Genomic DNA, 21327 nt, shown 5'->3' on the forward strand with positions numbered 1-21327 from the left:
GTTAAGTGAGTTGGTGTGTGAATGGCTGTATGGAAGAGTGAGTGTCTGAGATTGGCTGTATGAGTGAGTGAGAGGCTGTGTGAGTATTCTATGGGTGCGTGAATGGGTATGTAAGTGGTTGTGTAGGTGTTTGAGTGTGTGAGTGAGTGGTTGTATGGGTGAGTGAGTGGTTCTGCTGAGGCTAAATGGATGAGTGAGTGGGTGTGTCAGTGGCTGAATAGGTGAATAACTGGGTGTGTCAGTATCTCTATGGGTAAGTGTGTGGCAGTATGAGTGGCTGTATGGGTGAGTGACTGGTTGTATGATCATGCTCTATGAGTGAGTGAGTGGGTGTGTGACTGGCTCTATGGATAAGTGAGTGGTTGTGTAAGAACTTGTATGGGTCTGTGAATGGGTATGTGAGTGGGAATATGAGGTTGTATGTGGTGTGAGTGGGTATGGGAGTGGTTCTGTGGAAGATGTAATCTGTGATGTCATTTGAGATGTCTTCAGTGGTGTCACTGATCATGTGATGAGTAATGTAATATGTGAGATCATAAGCAGTGCATTGTGGGGGCGTCAGTTATATTTAGCTCAGGTAACTATAACTGGTGAATTTCAATGATTTTGTATGAGTGAAATCTGAGCTTAACTATAACGTCCCTGTAACCTTTGGTTTTTTTAGTGAATTTCTAAGGTATTTAAAATTCTATTTCCGAACTATAACATCCCTGTAACCTTTTTTTCAGTGGATTTCTGGGTTTTTTTTAATTCTATTTCCTTACTATAACATCCCTGTAACCTTAGTTTTTTTAAAGTGAATTTCTAAGGTTTTTTTAATTGAATTTCATAACTGTAACTTGTAACCTTTTAGAGTGAGAGAAGAGAGAATGATTTATTGTTTGATTAGTAAAAATCATTACAATGATGAGCATGCATAAATAAAAACGGATATCGGACAATTGCTAAAATGTTTAAATATAGGGTAGTAAACTAACATTAACTAGACTCCTGTGTCTTTGCTTACATTATTTCCTCAGCTTTTTAGAAGCTACCTAAATGCGGCCATTTAATACGTTGATACAGTCGCAAACAAATGGTAAGTTATTAAAGGGTGTGAAATTCAACAATAAATAATTATTTAAAACCTAATAGTCTCTGTTTGTTCATGCTTTTAAAATGTAAACTTCATCTAGACAAGGTGTCCTTTTTGTTAAAAAACAGTTAAGAGCCGTGGTGATCCGTTCTAGTTTTAGCGTCGACTAAAGCAATGGGGCAAGACATTAGTCATTGTTAAAAATCTGCTAGGCAAACCACTAATAGTGCAATTCTATTTGTAAATAAGTAGAACCCCTACATATGATGACTAAAAGTTTCAAGATCACACAAAGCAGAGGACAATAAGTAAAGAATGTGGAAAATGCCATATTCGGCCGCTGTCAAGTAGTACAATGAAGTAAATAGATTAGCAAAACAACATCGGGCTTAGGTCTCCCCCTTATGAATTAACAGTTGTTGGCTTGCTGGCTCTCGCAGTTTGTAAGTCTTTTAACTTGCTTAACCTTTTAGAGTGAGTGTGTGACTAATTTCATAAGTGTCTCACTGCATGTGTGAGTGAGAGCGTGAGTTTCTCAATGTGTGTGAGTTTCTGAGTGGGCCTGAGAGTGGCTGCATAAGTGTCTTACTGGGTGTGTGAGTGAGTGCATGAGTGTCTGAGTGGGTCTGTGAGTGTGTGTCTCAGTATCTAATTGAGTCTCTGAGTGGGTGCGTCAGTGTCTGAGTGGGTCTGACTGGGCAAGTCAGTGTCTGAGTGGGTCTCTCAGTGGGTGCATCAGTGTCTGACTGGGTCTCTGAATGGCTGAATCAGTGTCTGTGTGGGCCTTTAAGTGGGTGGATCATTGTCTGAGTGGGTCTGACAGTGTGTTAGTGGGTCTGTGAGTGGGTGCATCAGTCTCTGAGTGGATCTCTTAGTAGATTCATCAGTGTCTGAATGGGACTGTGAGTGGGTGTGTCAGTGTTTTAGTCAGTCTGTGAGTGGGTGTCTGAGTATCTCAGTGAATCTCTGAGTTGGTGCATCAGTGTCTGGGTCTCTGGTTGGTGTCTGACTCTCTGAGTGTGTGTCTGAGTGGGTGCAATAGTCTCTGAGTCTCTAAGTTGAACAGGATCTGACATGCATAGATAAGAAAGGAGACATGAAACTAAAGATTGAAAGAGTAATCACCGCAGCATGTCACATAAGTGTTGTGTGTAAGACAAAAAAAGTCCATTGCATGTAGTTTACGGTTCAGTCTGCCACCACTTTTTTGTCTCAATATTCTTTGCTAAAGAGAAAGGGCTCCCATGCATAAAGACTACGAAACAAACTACTTAGGCTGCGCCTACCTGAAGCTCAGTAAACAAAATAATCGACGTGAAAGAGAAACACCAAGAAAAAGAACCAAACTTAATTTCAGAAAATGATAAAAACACATGATGCCCAATTCAGAGAGGTTTGAGCGCTTACTTGTGCAAATACGTTAGTGCACGGGGTCAAAGTCACATTAGTGGTTTACTATATCAGATTTGGCAATTCCAACTGGATTACCTCACCCCTAAATGTACACCAGTTTGGCGTAAATTTAAGTGTTAGTAAATCTTCTCACAGTACAAAGTTGTGTGCTTTTCAGATTTCAGGATGGCAACATCTGTAAAGGAGGAAGCCAAAACCAACTTGCGAGATGGTCGGTATTTGTAAATGAGAAAGCAGACACATGTTTACACCTACCATGGCTGGTACTAATCTGTTTTCATGGTGGGAAAAATAAGCAAACACTCCCGAAATTGGTGTCGGTGTTGTGGATAGGGTTTCCACACTTAGAAAATATTTTCATAAACTAACAAAAAAGCTATTGATTTACAAATGCAGAATTATACACTTGCAACATTTCCAAATGTGTGAATGTTTACACCTGTGAGTGCCCCTCAGGAGCAGCGACAGTCACAGCTTCCCAGCAGTACTCTGGAATTAACTACTTCTCAAATGTATTGCTTCAAATTCGTACTCTTAATGTGTCACTTATTTTCTCTTTACTGCTTTTTATCACAAAGTATTTCCCCATCTTTTTCTAAAAAAACATGTATTTTAGCCTCTTTTTTGCTCCTTCCTTTTGAGCCTTGAAGAACATTTATTTTGCCTTTTCCGTCCTTGTTTTCTCTTTCATACTTTTCCCTTTATCCTTTTATTTTTATTTTTGGGCCCTTTTTTCCTTAACAGCCCCACCCCCTATTTTTGTTTTAATTTCTCTGTTTTTCCCTGCAATTTTCTGCTTCCGGATCCCTTCCTTCTCTATTTCCAATTAGAACATTTTGTACTTTTTCAAGAAGTGAGCTTTAATCCAAGAGGTTATAATTTTTTGGTGTCACGGGAATACCATTTGTCATCAGTTTCCCGTTGCTAATAAGTACCGCTCATGACGAGACAAAGTAATATGGAATATGAGTAGAGGCAATGGGAGAAAATCAGCTTTTTAAAGTAACCACATAAAAAGCACACATTGTGAACATTCAACAAGGGTTGTATTGAAAATATTTTAATCCCATATACACATATTATTTATTCTCCAATACAACCATCAAGCCTCTGAAAATAAGCTAAAACAGACAATAAGCAGAGCAAAAAATAATACTGCACAACGTCCTTTAAGTCTATTGATCGCCCCGCACTGCACAAAAAAGAGCTTCTCCTGCTGGCTACTTTCGAGGTGTGAAAAGCCACTCTGCTTCACAGCTGGCGACCAAACTCTGAATTAACCAGCTAGTGCTGGTTACATTTAACGAGGACATGGCGAATGAGGCGGTCACTTTACATCACACGTCTGTGTGTTCGTTCACGAGCTAGAAGTTCACATGCACAAGGATACAACAAGTACACGAGAAGCACACGAATGCCGCTGGTAACAGAATGCCACCCTGAAATGCACCCACTGCCAGACAAGACGGTATTTGCAGCTCAGGTTCTCGCGAGTAAACATCACAACATAGTCGGTCTGCGTTACTGCGCACCGTGTGTGTGACGCGCAAGAACACTTCGACAAAGTTTCAAGAGGGCGGTTTAAAATGCACTAACATTTTACTGGGTCCACTTACAGTCGGTACAGTTTTGGAGTCCCCAGAAACAGCAGCTCGGGCAGCACTTGAAGGTTGTTTTTGTTTAAACGCCTGAAAAATAAAGAAAAGCGGACATTACAAAATGGAAAATGCAAAGAGAAACACAAAACACCGTTAAAATACATCTGTTTACACACTTGACACCACGGTGACCTCAAATGATTAGTATGGTACACAGGCAATGCAGTGTTTGTTCTAATTAATGTGCAAATGATACTGAAATACTAGCTGGAGTCTATGTCCTCAAGTGAGAGAGAGGGTAAAGCAAATGTGCCGAAATCCATGACAGGAATGGGAATGAGAAGCACTGATGTATACAGATGGAACACTATGGGTCAAAGCATTTCTCTAGTAAAACAAGCCTCGTTATATAAAGAAATTGACGTCAGTGATGGTTCATTTATTTTTTACCAAAGGAATGGCCGAGAAAGTTTGGGCGAACAGTGATTTAATCACCACAAAAAGCATACACAGACGAGGGAGGAGTCGAAGAGAGTGCTTCATGGGTATGGCATTTCCCTGGCCTGGGACCAGCTTAAGAACTCAGAGGTCCACGGAGATGCACATTTAGGGCCTGATTACGAGTTTGGCGGATGAGTTACTCCATCACAAACGTGCTGGATATCCTGTCTGCCGTATTAGGAGTTCCATTATATCCAATTGAACATAATGGAACTCGTAATACAGCGGATGGGATATCCTTCACGTTGTGATGGAGTAACCCATCCGCCAAACTCTTAGTTAAGCCCTATGTGGAGAGTGAGCGAAAGTGAGGCAGCAGGCACTACCTAAAGCTGTGGCACATACATGGCGTGGAAGAAATCAGCAAGCAGCAAGGCTCCATTCTCATCTTGTTGGGACCCATTATGGCGGGTGCGACGAGGAGGAGTTCAGTGGCACTGTGCTGCTGCCGCTGGTAGACAGGTCAACATCAATGGGGCCCACTGATATGAAACATGGAGAACAGATTTACCCAGACTCGGCTGCCAGAAGAGAATCTCTGAAATGTCAATGGCAGTTCTGAACTAGGAGAGCTGTTTGATAGCTGTTGGCTAAGTATTCAACATTATCATAGAGAAACAATGCAAAAGAGCTGAACATTACTTTTTGCAAGAGAATCAAAAAGGAGGAAGGGATCTGAGGTGGAAGACACAGGAGAAGTAGCAATAAGCAAGCTCCTGAACGGATAGGGATAAATGATGCATGCACCGGACATCATCTTGAAGAAACTGGAGGGTGGTCGAAAAAGCTATGGTGGAAATTGAGTCCAGAGTGGAAAAGGTGGAGGGACTGATATCAGGGATAGAGCGTTCTGTGCCTTTTTTTGGACAATATGTCCAGCCAATTGAAGGAGATTAGACTACTGCATCCTCAGACCTTCAGGTGATCGTGTACTCTTATTGACAGTAATCTATCAAAGCTATGCTGTAGCTTGAAAATAAAAAACGAAGTTCTGGACAATGCGAGGAGGGTGTCCAATAATCTAGAACTATGTTTTCCTGCCTAGGCACCAGATGTTTTGCAGGCTTTTTTTCAGAGACCACCTGCCCCCAAGATCTAACACAGTTAGTTCCCGTTCCGGTACAACAATCAGGATAGCACTGACTAGTGGATTTGGAATGGCAACAAGCCATCCTGAGCATGGCTGCAATCTTGAAACAAAAGTTTAGCTACAATAATAACAGGATTCTCCTTTTTCTTGATGTAAGTGCTCTAACTCGGGAGAGATAGCGCAAGCTTGCTGAAACACATAAGAAACTCTAGAAACTAAAGTTACAACACGCAGACAAAATGTTTATGTTCATTGATAAAATGGTGGGAAATTCCTTCCTGGAGAGACTGAAGGTTCCCCCTTGATGGATAGCTCAAGGTCCACAGATCTATAGATGGGTGGAAAGCCAGTATGATCCTGTAGCTGGAATGGGACGTGTTTGCACATGAGGTGCATATTGGACGGGGAAGAACAGTCATGTCTTTTTGCTGTAAATGGCTATTTAACGTCACTTTAAGGAATAAGTGCTGTCTTTGTGGATATTATTCCCCTATGATTCCCTTATGATCCCCACGTACTTTACGAGAGCTGCTTTGGGGGGAAATATTCAGTAGTTGAAGGTTTGTCTTTTCACGCTGGTATACCACATACGTAATCACTTAGTAGATTCTTGAAGACAGACACCCATTGTAGGCATCCATCAACCTTGGGCAGCAGCACTTCAAGAGTTTGTCGGTCTGGAAGCCCTATGGTTTCCAGGGAAGTCATGAACACTGTAAGAAATGAAGCTGGAGGGCCACTCTTTATTCTGTGAGCCCACTTACGCTGTACCCGCTGTCCCTGATGGGAGAGTTGGCAACAACTTCACTATTTGGAGCAGTCCTAGCCAGAAGTCTAAATGAGGAAATTGAACGCAGAAGTGAGAGGTCAGGAAATTCGCCAATATTTGGAAGATGGCATATTATCACCTGCCTCTAAATGAGACCCACACTAGTGTAAAAGTAAAGCCAGACTGAAATACACACTGTAGATGGTAGTGAAGATTTGTTGCATCACTGCCCGAAATCTGAGAACGAAAAATGCATTTTGAGGCATAATGTGCTTACTATTAAACCCACTTAGTGAAAGAACAATTATTTAAAGTATGATAGTTATGTATTGGATACAAAAAAGTGCTCACAATGAGGATGGGGGATTAACCGGGGGCCATATTATGCTTTTTATCATCTTGGTGTAGTGTTCCAAGCAAAAGGCCATTGCGAGAATGTTCCATCAGAAAGGGCATTTCAGATTATATATGTAGATCAACAGTATTCAGAGGCCATGAACTCAGACACGTAGTTGCATATCTTGACTCATTTATAAAACTTGAAAATGTATGGTTTTGTAAGATTTGTAACACTCGCTTAAAATGCAATACAATCATGATATCCCCGATTATCTCTCTCAAATAAGTGCAATGTGATATTGTGCACAGATGCCACACAGTGCAAAGAAATACATTCAAAATGCCTCAGCTAGTACATGCCATACTGTTGCCATCATTGAATTGTGATCTTAAATATTGATCTTGCACTTTCATAAATGCAATGGCACATCATTAGCCAAGGGCTCTGCACCTTCTGTAAAAAGGGTGTTACTGATATGGTTGGTTATGTACATCAAAGAACGGTAACAGGATATCACAGACAGATCTAATTCATCTTTAGAATACTGTGGGTCAAGGTTACTTCTGAAATTACCACATCACTGTGTGAACACCGCCTGGATTGCAAAGAGGAGGACTTCAGTATTGTGAACATCAATGTTGGTCTTGTGCTGTCACAAATATGATGTTGTTTGAAAGCTGATTGACATCCCTTGGTGACTTTCTACGCTCAATTTTCTTAGAAACCAAAGAAGGTAGGCCAGATATCTTCCATGTACTGTTGCTTCTCTTATTTCTATTGTATATTGTATTATACATGATCTAAACTATGGAATTTCTTCAGTTGTCCCCTACTGCACAAATATTGATACGTATTGTTCCAGATATTTCATATATATGTTAAGTTTGCACAGACTGTGATTAAATGGTCATGTGTGGTTCGCTAAAGTCCCTATGTGGAATGTCCATTCCTTTCCTTTCCTTTCCTTCCCTCCCCTACACGTCACTGATGTGTCTCTGCTTGCCTCTATTATATTGTTTATATTGTTGGAAGAGTGCCCTAACGTCTGTGTGCATTGTGAGTGCTATGTAATATGGTCTGTTGCTTCTCTTCCAATAAAGAGTTGTTAAATAAAAGAAAGCTGGCTACCAACTTCCAAAAACAGACTTGTCACCCAAAAAAACATTAGACCTGCCCACCACCGATTTAGAAAGTAGCTAGTTTTTCTCTGTCAAAGTAGCCAAGATCACACGTTTTATTACATAATTGAATGCATAAAACTAATGGAAAACCACAGCAAACAAAGCTTGTCAGGCCCTTGTTACACACACAATGTAAAACTGGAAAGGAAGTTCAGAGTAGCAATAGCCAAGCACACCAGGACTTTATTACAAACACTGAACAGAGTGCCAACGCTAACTCCTGGAAAAAGGCAAGAACATTGAAATCTTAGGACTAGGCTTGTTGAAAATTCAAATTCAAATAGCCAAGTCTTGCAATCTTTGCAACTTAATGAAGCTGACCTGTTTGGAATCTTCACAAAACTTTGTCAGCATGTCAACCTTATTACAAAAGGTTTTTGCAGTTGTTTTTAGGTGGTAGTGATGTCATCCTTTGTTTTAAACACCTGTACCAGTTTTTTAAAGTTAGAAAAGTGTCACTGTTTAAACAATTATCTCCATGAAATTAAGAAAAAGCCAATTTTGCTCATCCCCTTGGCATTACATGCTCTGCAAAATACATAGAAGTTTACAGAGGGTAAATACTACTAATGACATTGTGAATCAGGCACAGAAACTAGAGTGTCCTTTAGAGTTTGTTGGAAAGGGTACACTGCTGTTAATTGGTCGTCTCTGTCTAAATTACATTTGATATAGTGCTTACTAACCCGGACGAGGCGTTGAATAAAAAAAATCCAGATTAATACAGTGGTACCTTAGCTGGCGCCACTGGCAATAACCTTTGACCTGCGAGCCCATTCACCACACAGTTGTCAAGTCAGAGAGTGATGCTTATTCTACTTTATTCAGAGTGGGACGATCATGAATCATTTTTCCTGAGTGTGATCACCATTCCACAATAATAACTCCTAAAGTCAAGGCTACTCATTCAGCTGAACTGGTTATAATGTATGTATATGTTTCACCAGGCAGTATGTAAACTGAATTTGCCATTGTGTTAAAACCTATGGTATAAGGTATGGCATGGTTGGGCTTATCTCTACAAAAGTCATAATGTATGACTGAATTGCTGACTCATAAGACGTCCATGCCCAGATATGCTCAGATAGCACTATATTGCCAAAGTATTCCAAATGTTGATGTTGTACTTCTTTACCTCTTAACACTTCATTAGCCAAGTCTCTACACTGCATTAATTCTAGTGCACTTGCTTCACATCAACATTCCTAGACATGTCCTTTACACTGATATGGCCTAATAGTTAAGTTGGAAATTTGGTCTATGTCAAGTTATGACTTGCTAAGGCCTATGTGTGTCAAAAACAAAAAATGTCCCAATGTTGTATTTGCCTTTGATGTGAGGTCATATATTATTTTCTTACATCCATTAGGGCAATGTTTTCGGTTTTTCTGCATCTCATGACCATAGCCAAATACTTCTTATACACAATGTACGTAGAGTGGGCACTGAGTCATCCCCCATGGACGATGACGTTCAGTCAGACCTCTTCAGCTATTGCTTGTATAAAGTGGGGTCTGCCACATTTGGATCAGCCGCACGAGTATGAGCAGTCATACATTTTGCAGTCTAGATTGACCACAGAAAAAAACCTCGAGCCTAGCAAAGTATTTCCCCCCCTTTTATCATCAAACTCCAAGTTTGAAGTTTCTACATGTCTCAGTGCAGTGAAAGCTTGGATATCCACTTATTTTATGAAGCATAATCCAAATTAATTAAACTCTGTCTTTCTTGGATACGCACTTATTTTACTAAGCATAATTCAAAATATTTAAACAATTTCTTCCTTGCTTCATCCTCCTCCTCCTAGTTTCCTCATTCCAACTTAGCTACCATTCTCTACTGCTGCTCGCAATTTTGGATTTGAATTTGAGAAATGACTTAGCATCCATCCTCAATTCACCGGTTTCCAAATCTTGTCATTTTCACCTTAACAATATTTATACTATCAAACTTATTTTTTCTTTGAAAATTTTATCACCAACTTTTGCTCTGTCCCATCTTCATTACTGTTGTTCTCTTTATGTTCAGCTTCCTAAGCATGCCAATATTTCAGAAATTTTCTTTATTCACTGTCCCGCATCATGTTTCACCATACGTTGCGCCCTAATTTATTAGCTTCTGATTCTTCTTCAGCTTCGTTTTAATTTTTTGTGCCTTGTTTTAAAATGTTTTTACTTACTTGCTACAAGGTTACATGTTTTGTATTTTTCTTTACTATTCTTACACAAACTCTATATTCTTCTTCCTTATTTCTGTTAAGTGTACTGAGGCCTCCCTGTGCTTCTTTCCATTGCACTTATTAGTTTTGCTTCCACCAAAATTGTGAACTGAAATTCCAGTTCATTTAGAAACTCAGCTACTCTTTCCATAAGAAGACGCTTTATATTTGTACTATTTCACACATACAATAGGAAAGGTGTTACAGAGTCAACCCTGACAAATCCAATAGGACGTGTTTTAGTACCTATGTTCGTTTTTGGGTCTAGCCACAGTAAATGCTTGGTGTCTCCATAAGGTGAGTGAATGTGCATATCAAGGTATATTTTTGGTCTGCCTAAATAGATTGATGAGTCTCTCTAGGCAGATTATGATCAAGCTAAAGCCAAGAGATTGGCTTTATTTATTATTATGTGTAGTGACAAAGGCAGTAGGTCTCTCATTTTAAATAGTGAACAACTTGGCAAGACATGTAGACTTAATCTTTTAATTGTGAAAAGCCTTATGTTTTCCAATAGGCCCATGACCAACCATTGCTAGTGTTTATGATTAGAGCTTGTTGATGCATACATTGTCAGATGGAACATCACTAATTGCAGCAGCGGACTAGCTTCCCCCAGTGATATTTCTTTATTGTGCATGCTTTTCACTCTAGTTAATCTGCAAAGTCCCTGTTGGAGGGAGTCCAGTTTGTTATTTCACCTGCAATCTTGTAAATATTTGTCATTTTGAAATAGTATTTCGTTATGTGTGCATTATTGTAATTTTCACTGTAAAGGAAAATCATCTACATTTTGAACTTTTTGCTAAACACCATAGAAAGGACATGTATTTTGTGGACTCAGTGACAAATACAATAGGATGGGGCTATATTTTGAACTCTGTAGCTAATGCAATAAAATTAGTCTTGTAATTGGCTATCAATCAGGATTCCCACATCCTCTGGATCGACAACTGTCAGCTTGACCATATATCATGTGCCCTCCTGTGCACTTCACCCGGTACCATCATCTTATACTCAGCACAGGTACAATGCTGTGCAATGCACCAAGGCCAGACAGTGTGAACCGAGGACAGAGGCTACTGTGCACACAGTACCACCTACCAAACCAACATCAGTGAACAATCAAGTGCACTGCTTCATGTACTGCCACCAGTAACACCATATACTCAGCCAAAGCGCTATTATGCACTACATGTGCTGCTACATACAGCAATGCTGACTAACACCTGCTTTCTTTCAGAGCTTTGTTGATTGTCCTTCCATACTAAAATTGTAACCCAATCATTGGACTTGGCTCATGTCACCCCAGATCTGTGACTTCCCTTGCTGAACCCATTTTGTTTACTTTAAGGACTCTGTACACTTTACATCTGCTAACCAGTGGTAACCCATGCTTTTGCTCTCCCTTAAAAACATGGAAAAATTGTCCTATACCTGATTAGTACATTTAATTTACTTGCGAGTCCCTCATATATTGTACTCCATATACTCAGGACCTGTAAATTAAATGTTACTAGTGGGCAGCAGCACTCATTATCCCACCCACTAATGTAGCTTATAAGAAATGACTCGGGCCTGCCACTGCCGCCTGTAAAGGAGTTTTAAACAGCCATTTAGACCTGGCAAAAAACACCTTTTGTCAGGCCTAAACCTTCCTGTTTATTACTTGTAAGACATAAGGAAGGGTGCATAGTATTTAAGAAGCAGGACATGTGCACTTAAGTTTTATATGTCCTGGCAGGGAAGAACTCCTAAAGTTAATTTCCTCTGCTCTAAGGCCATTTCTCCCATAGATACTGGGTTACCGTACTACTGTTACGCCCTGTGCCACATGTACAGTGGCTTTCACGTTGGCAAAGGAGGCGTAAGGCGTTAACAGACGGAGGTTTTAGGGATTCTATGGTTTACCCCCACCCCCCTTTTGTACTATGCTGTACTCTGTGTTTGTATTTCTATTTTCCCTACATCTGCGCCTCTGTGCCGGATTTCCCATACCACACCGACCTACCATTAGGCTTGAGGGGGTACATAGGAGGAGGCATGGTTTGGATAACAATAATTAGAAAGGTGTGATGGATATTTAAGGTGCACCAGTGCAGGTCTCGGTGCTTGGCTTTGAGATTTCTGTCTCCTAAGTTCAGACTCCTTGTGATCTTCCTGTACACGGCTCTGCAGTTTGTGAGCCACAGTCTAGTGGTTTCATCCACCCTCCTGGACTTCCTGTTTGCCTCTGTTGTGACGACAAAAGCAGCCCCACGTTGGGTTTGTGTTATTATCACGATCCTGTGTTCCCGGTGGTTATCTGTTTCCACCAAATTGCCCAATCCTTTTTCCTTACATGGCTATGGACGGTGAATTACAGTTGTCACCTCTTTCTCTCTTATTTTCCCCCATTTTGAAGTTTTTGAATCTGGCTGGACAGCATTCTCTTTGGGAGATGAACGCATTCTTGGGTTCCAGTGTCTCACTTTGTTTTTTTAGCTTCTCCATTGTGGAACACCTGTAAAGCTTCTTTGAAAAGGCCAGTGCACTGATGAAAGGACCTCAAACTTCTGGGACCTCTAAAGTGGCTATGCTCCATTTCCTGATCTGTTATAAGGAGTGATTTTTGGTTACTGACTTCATTTTTTGAACTATTGGAAGAGTTACTTTGATTGCAATCATATTCTGCACTCGAAGTCTAACCTGGTGGGGGCGAATGAGGTTAACTTGTTTCCCAATGACACCTACAAGACTTATATGATAAGTGTGCTTTTGTGGGGTCTAGCACAGGGACATAGTTGTGTGAATGTGCTGAATGGTCCCTTTGTATTTGGAGTACTAATGGGTGCCATTTTTTCTTTCAGAAAGTACTTCAATAATGCAAAGGGATATTTACTAGATAACGTGGGTGAAGTCTGATTGCAACAATGTCTTGTTCGTCCATTGGGGTCCCACTGTCTGACATCCTCCTCCTTTCTCCATGGAGTGGTTACCAGACTGGTGATTTAATTTATAGTGCGTTGGAGCAGGTTCTGGAGGAGACTGGTTGGGCCATCTTTGCTCCTGCAGATTTGAAACCTCAGGTCAGTGGAAACTTGACAACTACACTTGAGTGATAACTTCAGTGTGGGACCAGATAGAGAAATGCTGTTTATACTGAAAATGAATTGCAATTTAAAATTGAATGGCAACATCGAATTTTAAGTTACTATTCTGAAAATACCACTTTTAGAATGTTGGCATTTTTCTATGTAAACCAAATGTTCCTTTCTGCCAGTGCCTAGGGCCATATGACTGCATGACGCCCCTGTGCTATTTTCTGTATTCCTTACAGACATGGGGACAAAAGAGGCCTAGGTTTGGAGGGAGAGGGTCTTCTGGACAGGATGGTTGAAGAGGAGTTCTGTCTTGCCATCATTACACTTCAAAGGACCTTGCCTGCAGCACATACAAAGGAACCTGACACCATGCCTGCCCTTGTCACCCTATACAGTTTGAAGCCAAACCCAGGGGAATTGCAAGAACTGACCAGAATAAGTTTGTAGGGCAGGCCAGGGAATTCCACCACACAAAGGCTGGCACCAGGTATAAAAGTGGCACCTTCTGAACATCTCTTCAGAACACTCCTGGACCTGTGGAAGTTTCTGAAGAAGAACTGCTCTGCTGTCTGGAGAAGGAAGATTGGACCTACTTGCCTTGAAACCAAGCTTCCCAGAAGTGTTTCCAAGGGCCAGTTGGCTGAACAAGTTTATATAAGCCTCCCTGCAACTGCCCACCACCAACTAGACCTGCCCGGGTCCTGATGCTGGTCCTGATCTTCAAGAGGTGAACCCCAGGTCCTGGACACGTGGCTGGCATCAGAGTGTACTCCTCTTGAACTCAAGGTGAACATACAGAAGATTTGGACTCCTTGCAACTACAAAGTTACCTCTTCGCACAAGGAAAGGACCGCTACCAACAACGCTAAGCACCAGCAGGAACTGCTCTTCGTGCCAACAGCAACCTTCTGTGATGACAGCCAAAGTGAAGCTCCAGCATGACTTGTGCTTCATGCCGACAGTAACAGCCTGCATTGATTGCCAACATGATGCTCCAGTGACGATCAGCTCTTTATAACAGTGACTGTCTGCAATTCCGGGTCTGCTCCTCGCAGCCCAGCCAACGCGAAGGACATCTCCTCACATGGACATGAGATGGTAACTGTTAAGGGGGATGAGCCTGGTCCCTGTATCCGACCCATGGTCCATTGTGGTCAGCCTGAACTTGTGATTTTTTCCTGGTTCAGCGCAACCAGATAAGCAAGCGAGGAGCTCTGTGCTTCTTAGCACTATTTTTACCTAAAACCTTATTAGCTCAGAACTCCGATTCTACTGATTGATTTGTGTTGTTTTGGTGTCATTTTCTTTATTACACTGTACTCTATTTGTCTACATTGGTTTTGAATTTTTCTTCTGTTGTGTTTTTACTTGTTAGACCTGCAATTCTTATGGTGGTCTTCCCCCAACTTTTTGCTGTATCTTTTTAGCTGGCCTTTGGACTCATCACTTTTTAACCACTGCTGACCAGTGCTAAAGTGCATGTGCTTCTCCCTCAAAACATGGTGACATTGGTATATATCTGATTGGCATATTTAGCTCACTTATAAGTCCCTTGTAAAATGGTATACCATATACTCAGGGCCTGTAATTTAAATGCTACTAGTAGGCCGGCAGCACTGGTTGTTCCTTTCAAACCCATCTCAGGCCTGCCATTGCAAGGCCTGTGTGTGCAGTTAACTGCCACTTTGACGTGGCTTTTAAAACCACTTGCCAAGCCTTAAACTCCCTTTTTATTACACATAGGTCACCCATGAGGTAGGCCCTTGGTAGCCCATCGGGCAGGCTGCTGTGTAACTAAAAGGTAGGACATGTACTTTTACGTTTTAAATGCCCTGGTAGTGACAAACAGCTAAATTCATTTTTCACCACTGTGAGGCCTACTCCTCTCATATACTAGCATTGGGAATTCCTTAAAACACTTTAAAGCTATAATTCCTGGTTAGAAGGGAGTTGCTAAAACATGTTTCATATCTTTGGAATGGTAATGATAAATCCTATTTAGTGGTAAAGTTGGATTTGACATTACTATTTTAGAAATTCCACTTTTAGAAAGTGGACATTTCTGTGCTTTTAACTTTACTCTGTGTGCCTGCAGACTGTCTCCAATACACACCTGGGCTGGGTGACAGCTACACTTGGTGCATTCCCTTGAGACAGTCACAAACACAGGAAGGATGGGGTCGACAGAGGACTCATCTGCATTCTGATAGTCTTCCAGGGCAGGAAAGGGGAGAGGTAGCTCACACTTACATCTGAATTGGCTGTGTCCTGTCCCCACGCAAAGGACTGATTACCCTCCACAGAGAGCCTGCCAGACAGGACTGGGATTAAAGGGAACATGTGCACTTCAATGAGCTGCTTTGAATTCACCCCCCACTTCAAAGGCACATTTGATTATAAGTGCTAGTGCTCTGACCCTACCAAATCAGTACACTACTGGACCTGGGAGGAACTCTGCTGAAGTAAAGACAGCTGTGCAGTAAGGATTGCCACTTTGCCTTGACTGACTGTTCTTAGGAACTGCTTCTCTGCTTTGCTGAGCTGCCCTGCTGATCTCTGCCCTGTGAGGATAAGGACTGGACCCTTCTCACTTGAACCCAGAGTGACTCCAAGGGCTTGCTGTTTTGTCTCCTGTTTTATAAAGTCTCAGGGACACAAAAGTCTTCTTACAATCCTGCTGGTGCTGCTGTGCTCTGTCATCTGTGAGTCCTACCATCGTCTGAGGTGCCACCTCAGATGTGGATTCTGAAGCTGATTTTCCACAAAACTGATGCATTGTCACTACTTCCCTCTGACTATTACATCATGTCTGCTAATAGGTGCATGGGCAAGTCAGGGGGGGGGGGGGGGGGGGTGGCCGCTGTTATCCACAATGACTTAAGATTCTGCTCCCTGACTTGTCTTCCTCTCACTGACACCGAGAATCTAGTGATAAAATTAGAATCCACCAACGACTCCTTGGTCTGTGTCCTACTGTATAGACCACCTAAGCAGATGCCTCTCTTCCCGCTGGCTCTTAGTGAACAGATAGCCAAACTGGTGACCGAGCACGCTAAGATCCTTCTTGTGGGAGACTTTAACTATTGGTATGGTGACCCCAATGAAGGACCTCAATCCGCAGAAATGTCTGATTTGCTTAAGAGTCTAAATGTCTCCCAGATGGTTTCTTCTCCGACCCACTCCAAGGGGCGAATTTTGGATCAAATCTGGGTTATTGGCGTGACCACTTCTATCCCTACTGCCTTACCTTGTATTTGGTCCGACCACTATCTCCTTAAATTTTCATTCATACGAACACTGCCTCTCAAAATTAAGGCTACGGAAGGAGGTCTGGCTAGAAAATGGAATCTCATTAATAAAGCAGATTTTTTTAATACTCTAGCTGCTACTGCCCCATCTTCTGACCATGATATCAACATCATGGAAACAAAAGTATCCAAATGGCTTCTTGACGCCAGTAATAAACACGCCCCATTTAAAAAAATTAAATTAGTACGGCGGGCGGAAGCAAATAGATGGTTTTCAGCTGAGTTCAGGGCCAGAAATTGGCCTTGCGCCAACTAGAGAGACAATGGCACCAACAATATGCTCCAGGTAAAAGATTACAATATACCGATGCTCAGGAAGAGTACAAGAAAAGTATTCTGACTGCCAAAGCAGCATTTTTCTCTGATCGCATTCTGCGTTCCAACAAAAACTCTAAGGTCATCTTCTCTGTAATAGATGAACTTTCTAACCCTGAGCGCACCCTCTAGAAGGCTGCCCCCTCCCAAGATTTGTGCAACTCATTGAATGACTACTTTATCGATAAAATTTCTTTAATAAAAGCTAGCATCCCAACTCATTTGCCTCCTCTAGGTTCCTCTAGTTTACATTGCAATGATAATGCAGCTTTCCTACCATTAGTGATAAGGCCTTCCAAGATCTATTGGTAGAAATTAAATCGGGCGCTCCCTCCGATTGCTGCCCCCCCCCGCATTCTTAAAGAATGCCTTGCAGTTCATCCTGGCCCTGCTCTTACACTGCTGAATGAATCCATTACATCGGGTTCAGTCCCCTCAGCTTTTAAAAGAGCTACAGTCGTTCCACTTTTGAAAAAACCAGGAGCGGACCCTGCGCTTCTTTCCAACTACCGTCCGATTTCTTTGCTACCCTTCCTGTCTAAAATCTTGGAGGGCCATATAGCAAAATGTCTCTCTAATTTCTTAGAGTTATCTAAATACCTGGACCCACATCAGGCCGGCTTCCGACCCGCCCACTCAACCGAATCGGTGATTCTATCGGCGGTGGATAGTCTGCGGAACTTTGCTGATATAGGCTGCCCTCGAGCCTTGGTCCTGTTGGATCTGTCCGCAGCCTTCGACACGGTCGACCATAGTATTTTGGTCGACCGTGTGAGGAGGGCGGGAGTCCGGGGGGCTGCGGCTCGCTGGCTCACCTCCTTTTTGGAGGACCGCTCACAAGCTGTTCGTCTGGGTCAGTTTTTTTCACATCCTCATATAACCACTTGTGGTGTACTCCAGGGCTCTGCCCTTTCTCCTCACCTTTTTAATATCTATATGGCCCCCCTGATCAAGTCACTTAAAGACAGAAACGTGACGGTCTTTAACTATGCTGACGATCTTCAGCTCCTTCTCAGGGTTGACAGTTCCAACAATGCTGTTACGGGTTTCCAGGATACTATGCTATTCATCCAAACTTGGATGGACCTTAACCATCTGAAGCTGAACCCTGGGAAAACGGAAATAGTTCTCACTGGGGATAGCCATAAGCACTGGGGCCCCCACTATTGGCCCTAGAACTTGGCCCTCCACCCGCCCCTTCCATCTCAGCTAAAACGCTAGGAGTAACGCTGGATAGTGATCTGTCATTAAAAACCCAGGTTGGAGCCGTGGTGTCCAAATGCTTCTTTCAAATGCGGAAAATCCATCGTTTCCTCACCCACGACGCTCTGATCCAAGCTATGATTTCTACGGTTCTTTCCCATCTTGACTACTCCAACTCCGTCTACCTGGGAATGCCTCACTACCTGTTCAAACGTCTCCAGCTAGTTCAGAACCAGGCAGCGTGACTGATCTTCCATCAACCGAAATGGCACTCTGCCTCCCTACTGCTAAGAAAACTACATTGGCTTCCAATTGCCCAGCGGTGTGTTTTCAAGACGGGCTGCCTTATCTTTAAATCCTTGCATGGCATCAGCCCTGAGTTCATCAATAATTTGATACTCAGGTATTCCCCTACACGTGCCCTAAGATCCGCCCACCAATGTCTCCTTACCATCCCGGACTTTAAAAGGGTACGGCTAGGAGGACGCAGATTTTCCACTCTTGCTCCCAAATTGTGGAATACTCTTCCACTTGAAATTCGAGCCTGCCCTAATCTTCTTCAATTTGGAAAACTCCTGAAAACCTGGCTGTTTAATCAGGGTTAGTCTCTGCCTCAAATGTTAACTTTGAACCCTAGCGCCATGAAGCCAATCAGCGTACGAGCGCTTTACAAAATCCCATTAACATTAACATTAACATATTGCGCTGGTCGGAACCAACGCATCTGCCTTCGATGCAGAGGCTGTTCGACGATAGCGGTTCTACAGCCTGAGCGAAACGACAACAAGGATCTGCATGGCATGACAGCGACACATTGCCTGTATTTCAACAGAGCTTCACGACGATGCAGTGACCCGACTACATGAAAAAAATCAATGCATTGTGCTATCAGTGTCGATGTTATGCTCCATCCAAGGTACTGTTTCAGCGGGACCTGAGTAAGTCTTGTAGCTGGCCTGCCCTCCATCGCAGTCGGCCTGAACTTTGGATTTACCCCGATTCCTCGCTATCTCAAGTAACCTTCCAGCGCTATTGACCACTAAGCACTGTTTTATCATTTATTCTTTCAAAATTAATATCTTGACTTTTCCTGACTGGATTTTTGTTATTTTTTCTTGACTTACTCAGATAAATATTCTCTACTTTCCTAAACCTATGTGGAGTATTTTTGTAGCGTTTTCATTGTGTGTGTGCGTGTTGCACAAATACTTTGCACATTGCCTTTTAAATTAAGCCTGGCTGCTCTGTGCTAAGCTGCCAGAGGGAAAGTACAGGTTAATTAATAGTGTGTATCTAGCTTAACCTGACTAGGAATGTGGCCCCTACTTCGACAGGGTGCAACCCTCTGCCAACTAGGGTGCCTATTTCTAACATTCCTTTATTGCTGTTTGCATACTGCATGAATACTTAACACGTTTGGCCTTAAGCTAAGCCTGACTGCTTTTCTGCCAAGCTACCAGAGGGTTAAGCACAGGTTTATTTAGTAACTTGTGTGGTTCACCCCGACAAGGATTGTGGTTATTATTTGAGTGCGACTTCAACCCCACTGTACTAATAACCCAGTTTCTTTCACCAGTAAAGCGTTCTTTTGAAACGCACTGGCTTCTATAATTATTTTGGATAGTCACAGAAGAAAGCCAGAAGTATGATATAGAGAGAAAACGCAAATCGGCAAGATCCCTAAACCCTTACTTTGTAAAGGGCTAGAAATTACATGGTTTAATCTACTGACAGAGTGCATGCGTACTGGTTTCGAAGTAAAATGTATATATATTTAGTTCTTTAAAATCATCTTTAAACCAAGTGGCAGTGTCGCACTAACTAATTCTAAAATGAAAATACAATTACAAAAAAATATAACGAGATTGAGACAACATACTTGTAGATTTCATCCTAATATACTTTTATATTTTGTGGGTATGATACGAGCCGTCTCTTTCTGTCACTAATGTGCATGAAATGGTGTAAAAATGATAAACCCTGAAGAGCCGTGTATTGCTGCCATGCTCCATGCAATGTTGTGTTTCAAAAAAGACAAATAAATTTGATAAAACAAACATACTTTCATATCTTGCACAATATTTCTTTAGAATTAATCACACATTCTAGTTGGTTCACAACTATATTCAAACACATCTCATAAATTCCCAGGCACTCATTCTGCTAAGTACAAAGCCTTGTGTCTTCTGCGTTTCCTACGGTGGACACTGTCTATGAACATGAACTCTGATTTGGACCCATTGAGAAATAGTCAGCTCTGATGCATTCTGGATATTTGTGAAGCAATCAGCAAAGGATGGGGCAAACACATCTTGGATAGTGGGGTAGATACATGTTTCACCAGATAGCTGCATATGTCAACGCAATGACTGACCAGGATGTGGACAGCAGTACTATATATGCATTGAAGAATACTGGTAAGTGGTAGAAGGTCTGAAGATAATCCAAAGAACAATAAACAATGTCTTGTGGTATAGGAAATCAACAACGTTTTCTATTGCTCAAGGAAAAAACATAAGGCTAACTAAAATGTCAAAGGTTATGGAGCCTAAATCAATTTAAGATCCCTCTGGCACAGAAATCCCCATACAATGGAGAAGATCACCAAGCTGCCACGATATGATTCTGAGAGAAAATACTACCACATCAAACATGATACCAAGGAAGTTCATTGTTTCTTCAGTCCATGTACTGCCTCAGTAAACTCCTGTCACGGTTTCTCCTACAATAAGCCTTCCCCCGACCTAAAGACCTCACCAAACCATCTTCCCCTCCATAGTTCAGGTATGTTATGTTATGTTATGTTTGTTTATTTATATAGCGCATATATACCGGCAGGTCTCTTAGCGCTTGACAGAAGGAGATTGCATCAGAGGGTACAGACAATCCTTGTAGCGAGCACAGCTAAAGAGTATCTTCAAATAGCAGGGTTTTTAACAGCTTTCGGAACGGAAACAGACCCGTTTCTTTACGCAAAGAGTCAGGTAATTGGTTCCAGAGACGTGGCAGAACAACTGAAAAAGCTCGGCCGCCCTTGGTGGCCAGATTACTCCGAGGGCAGGCTAGCTGGAAGGCCTCTGTAGAGCGAAGTACGCGCCCTGGCACGTATTTAGCTAGGCGATCCCGAATGTAGCCAGGGGCATGGCCATAAAGAGTTTTATGGGCGATGCACAGGCCCTTGAATTTTACCCGCTGTCTGACAGGTAGCCAATGTAGTTTATGCAGCAAAGGGG

At 42.1% G+C, this 21327-nt stretch overlaps 1 protein-coding gene across 5 annotated transcripts in view; it reads right to left on the bottom strand.

Annotated features, from left to right (window-relative positions):
• The window catches only part of SLIT2 (slit guidance ligand 2), a 689918-nt gene that overhangs the window by 645151 nt on the left and 23440 nt on the right, over positions 1-21327 (bottom strand). For all 5 annotated transcript variants that reach the window (XM_085642360.1, XM_085642359.1, XM_085642358.1 and 2 more), the window contains exon 4: positions 4105-4176. In XM_085642360.1, coding sequence (XP_085498486.1) covers positions 4105-4176 — 72 coding nt within the window. The remainder of the gene's footprint in view (positions 1-4104; positions 4177-21327) is intronic.

The sequence above is a fragment of the Triturus cristatus genome, chromosome 2_2 (assembly GCF_964204655.1).
Source record: "Triturus cristatus chromosome 2_2, aTriCri1.1, whole genome shotgun sequence".
NCBI classification, from domain to species: Eukaryota; Metazoa; Chordata; class Amphibia; order Caudata; family Salamandridae; genus Triturus; species Triturus cristatus.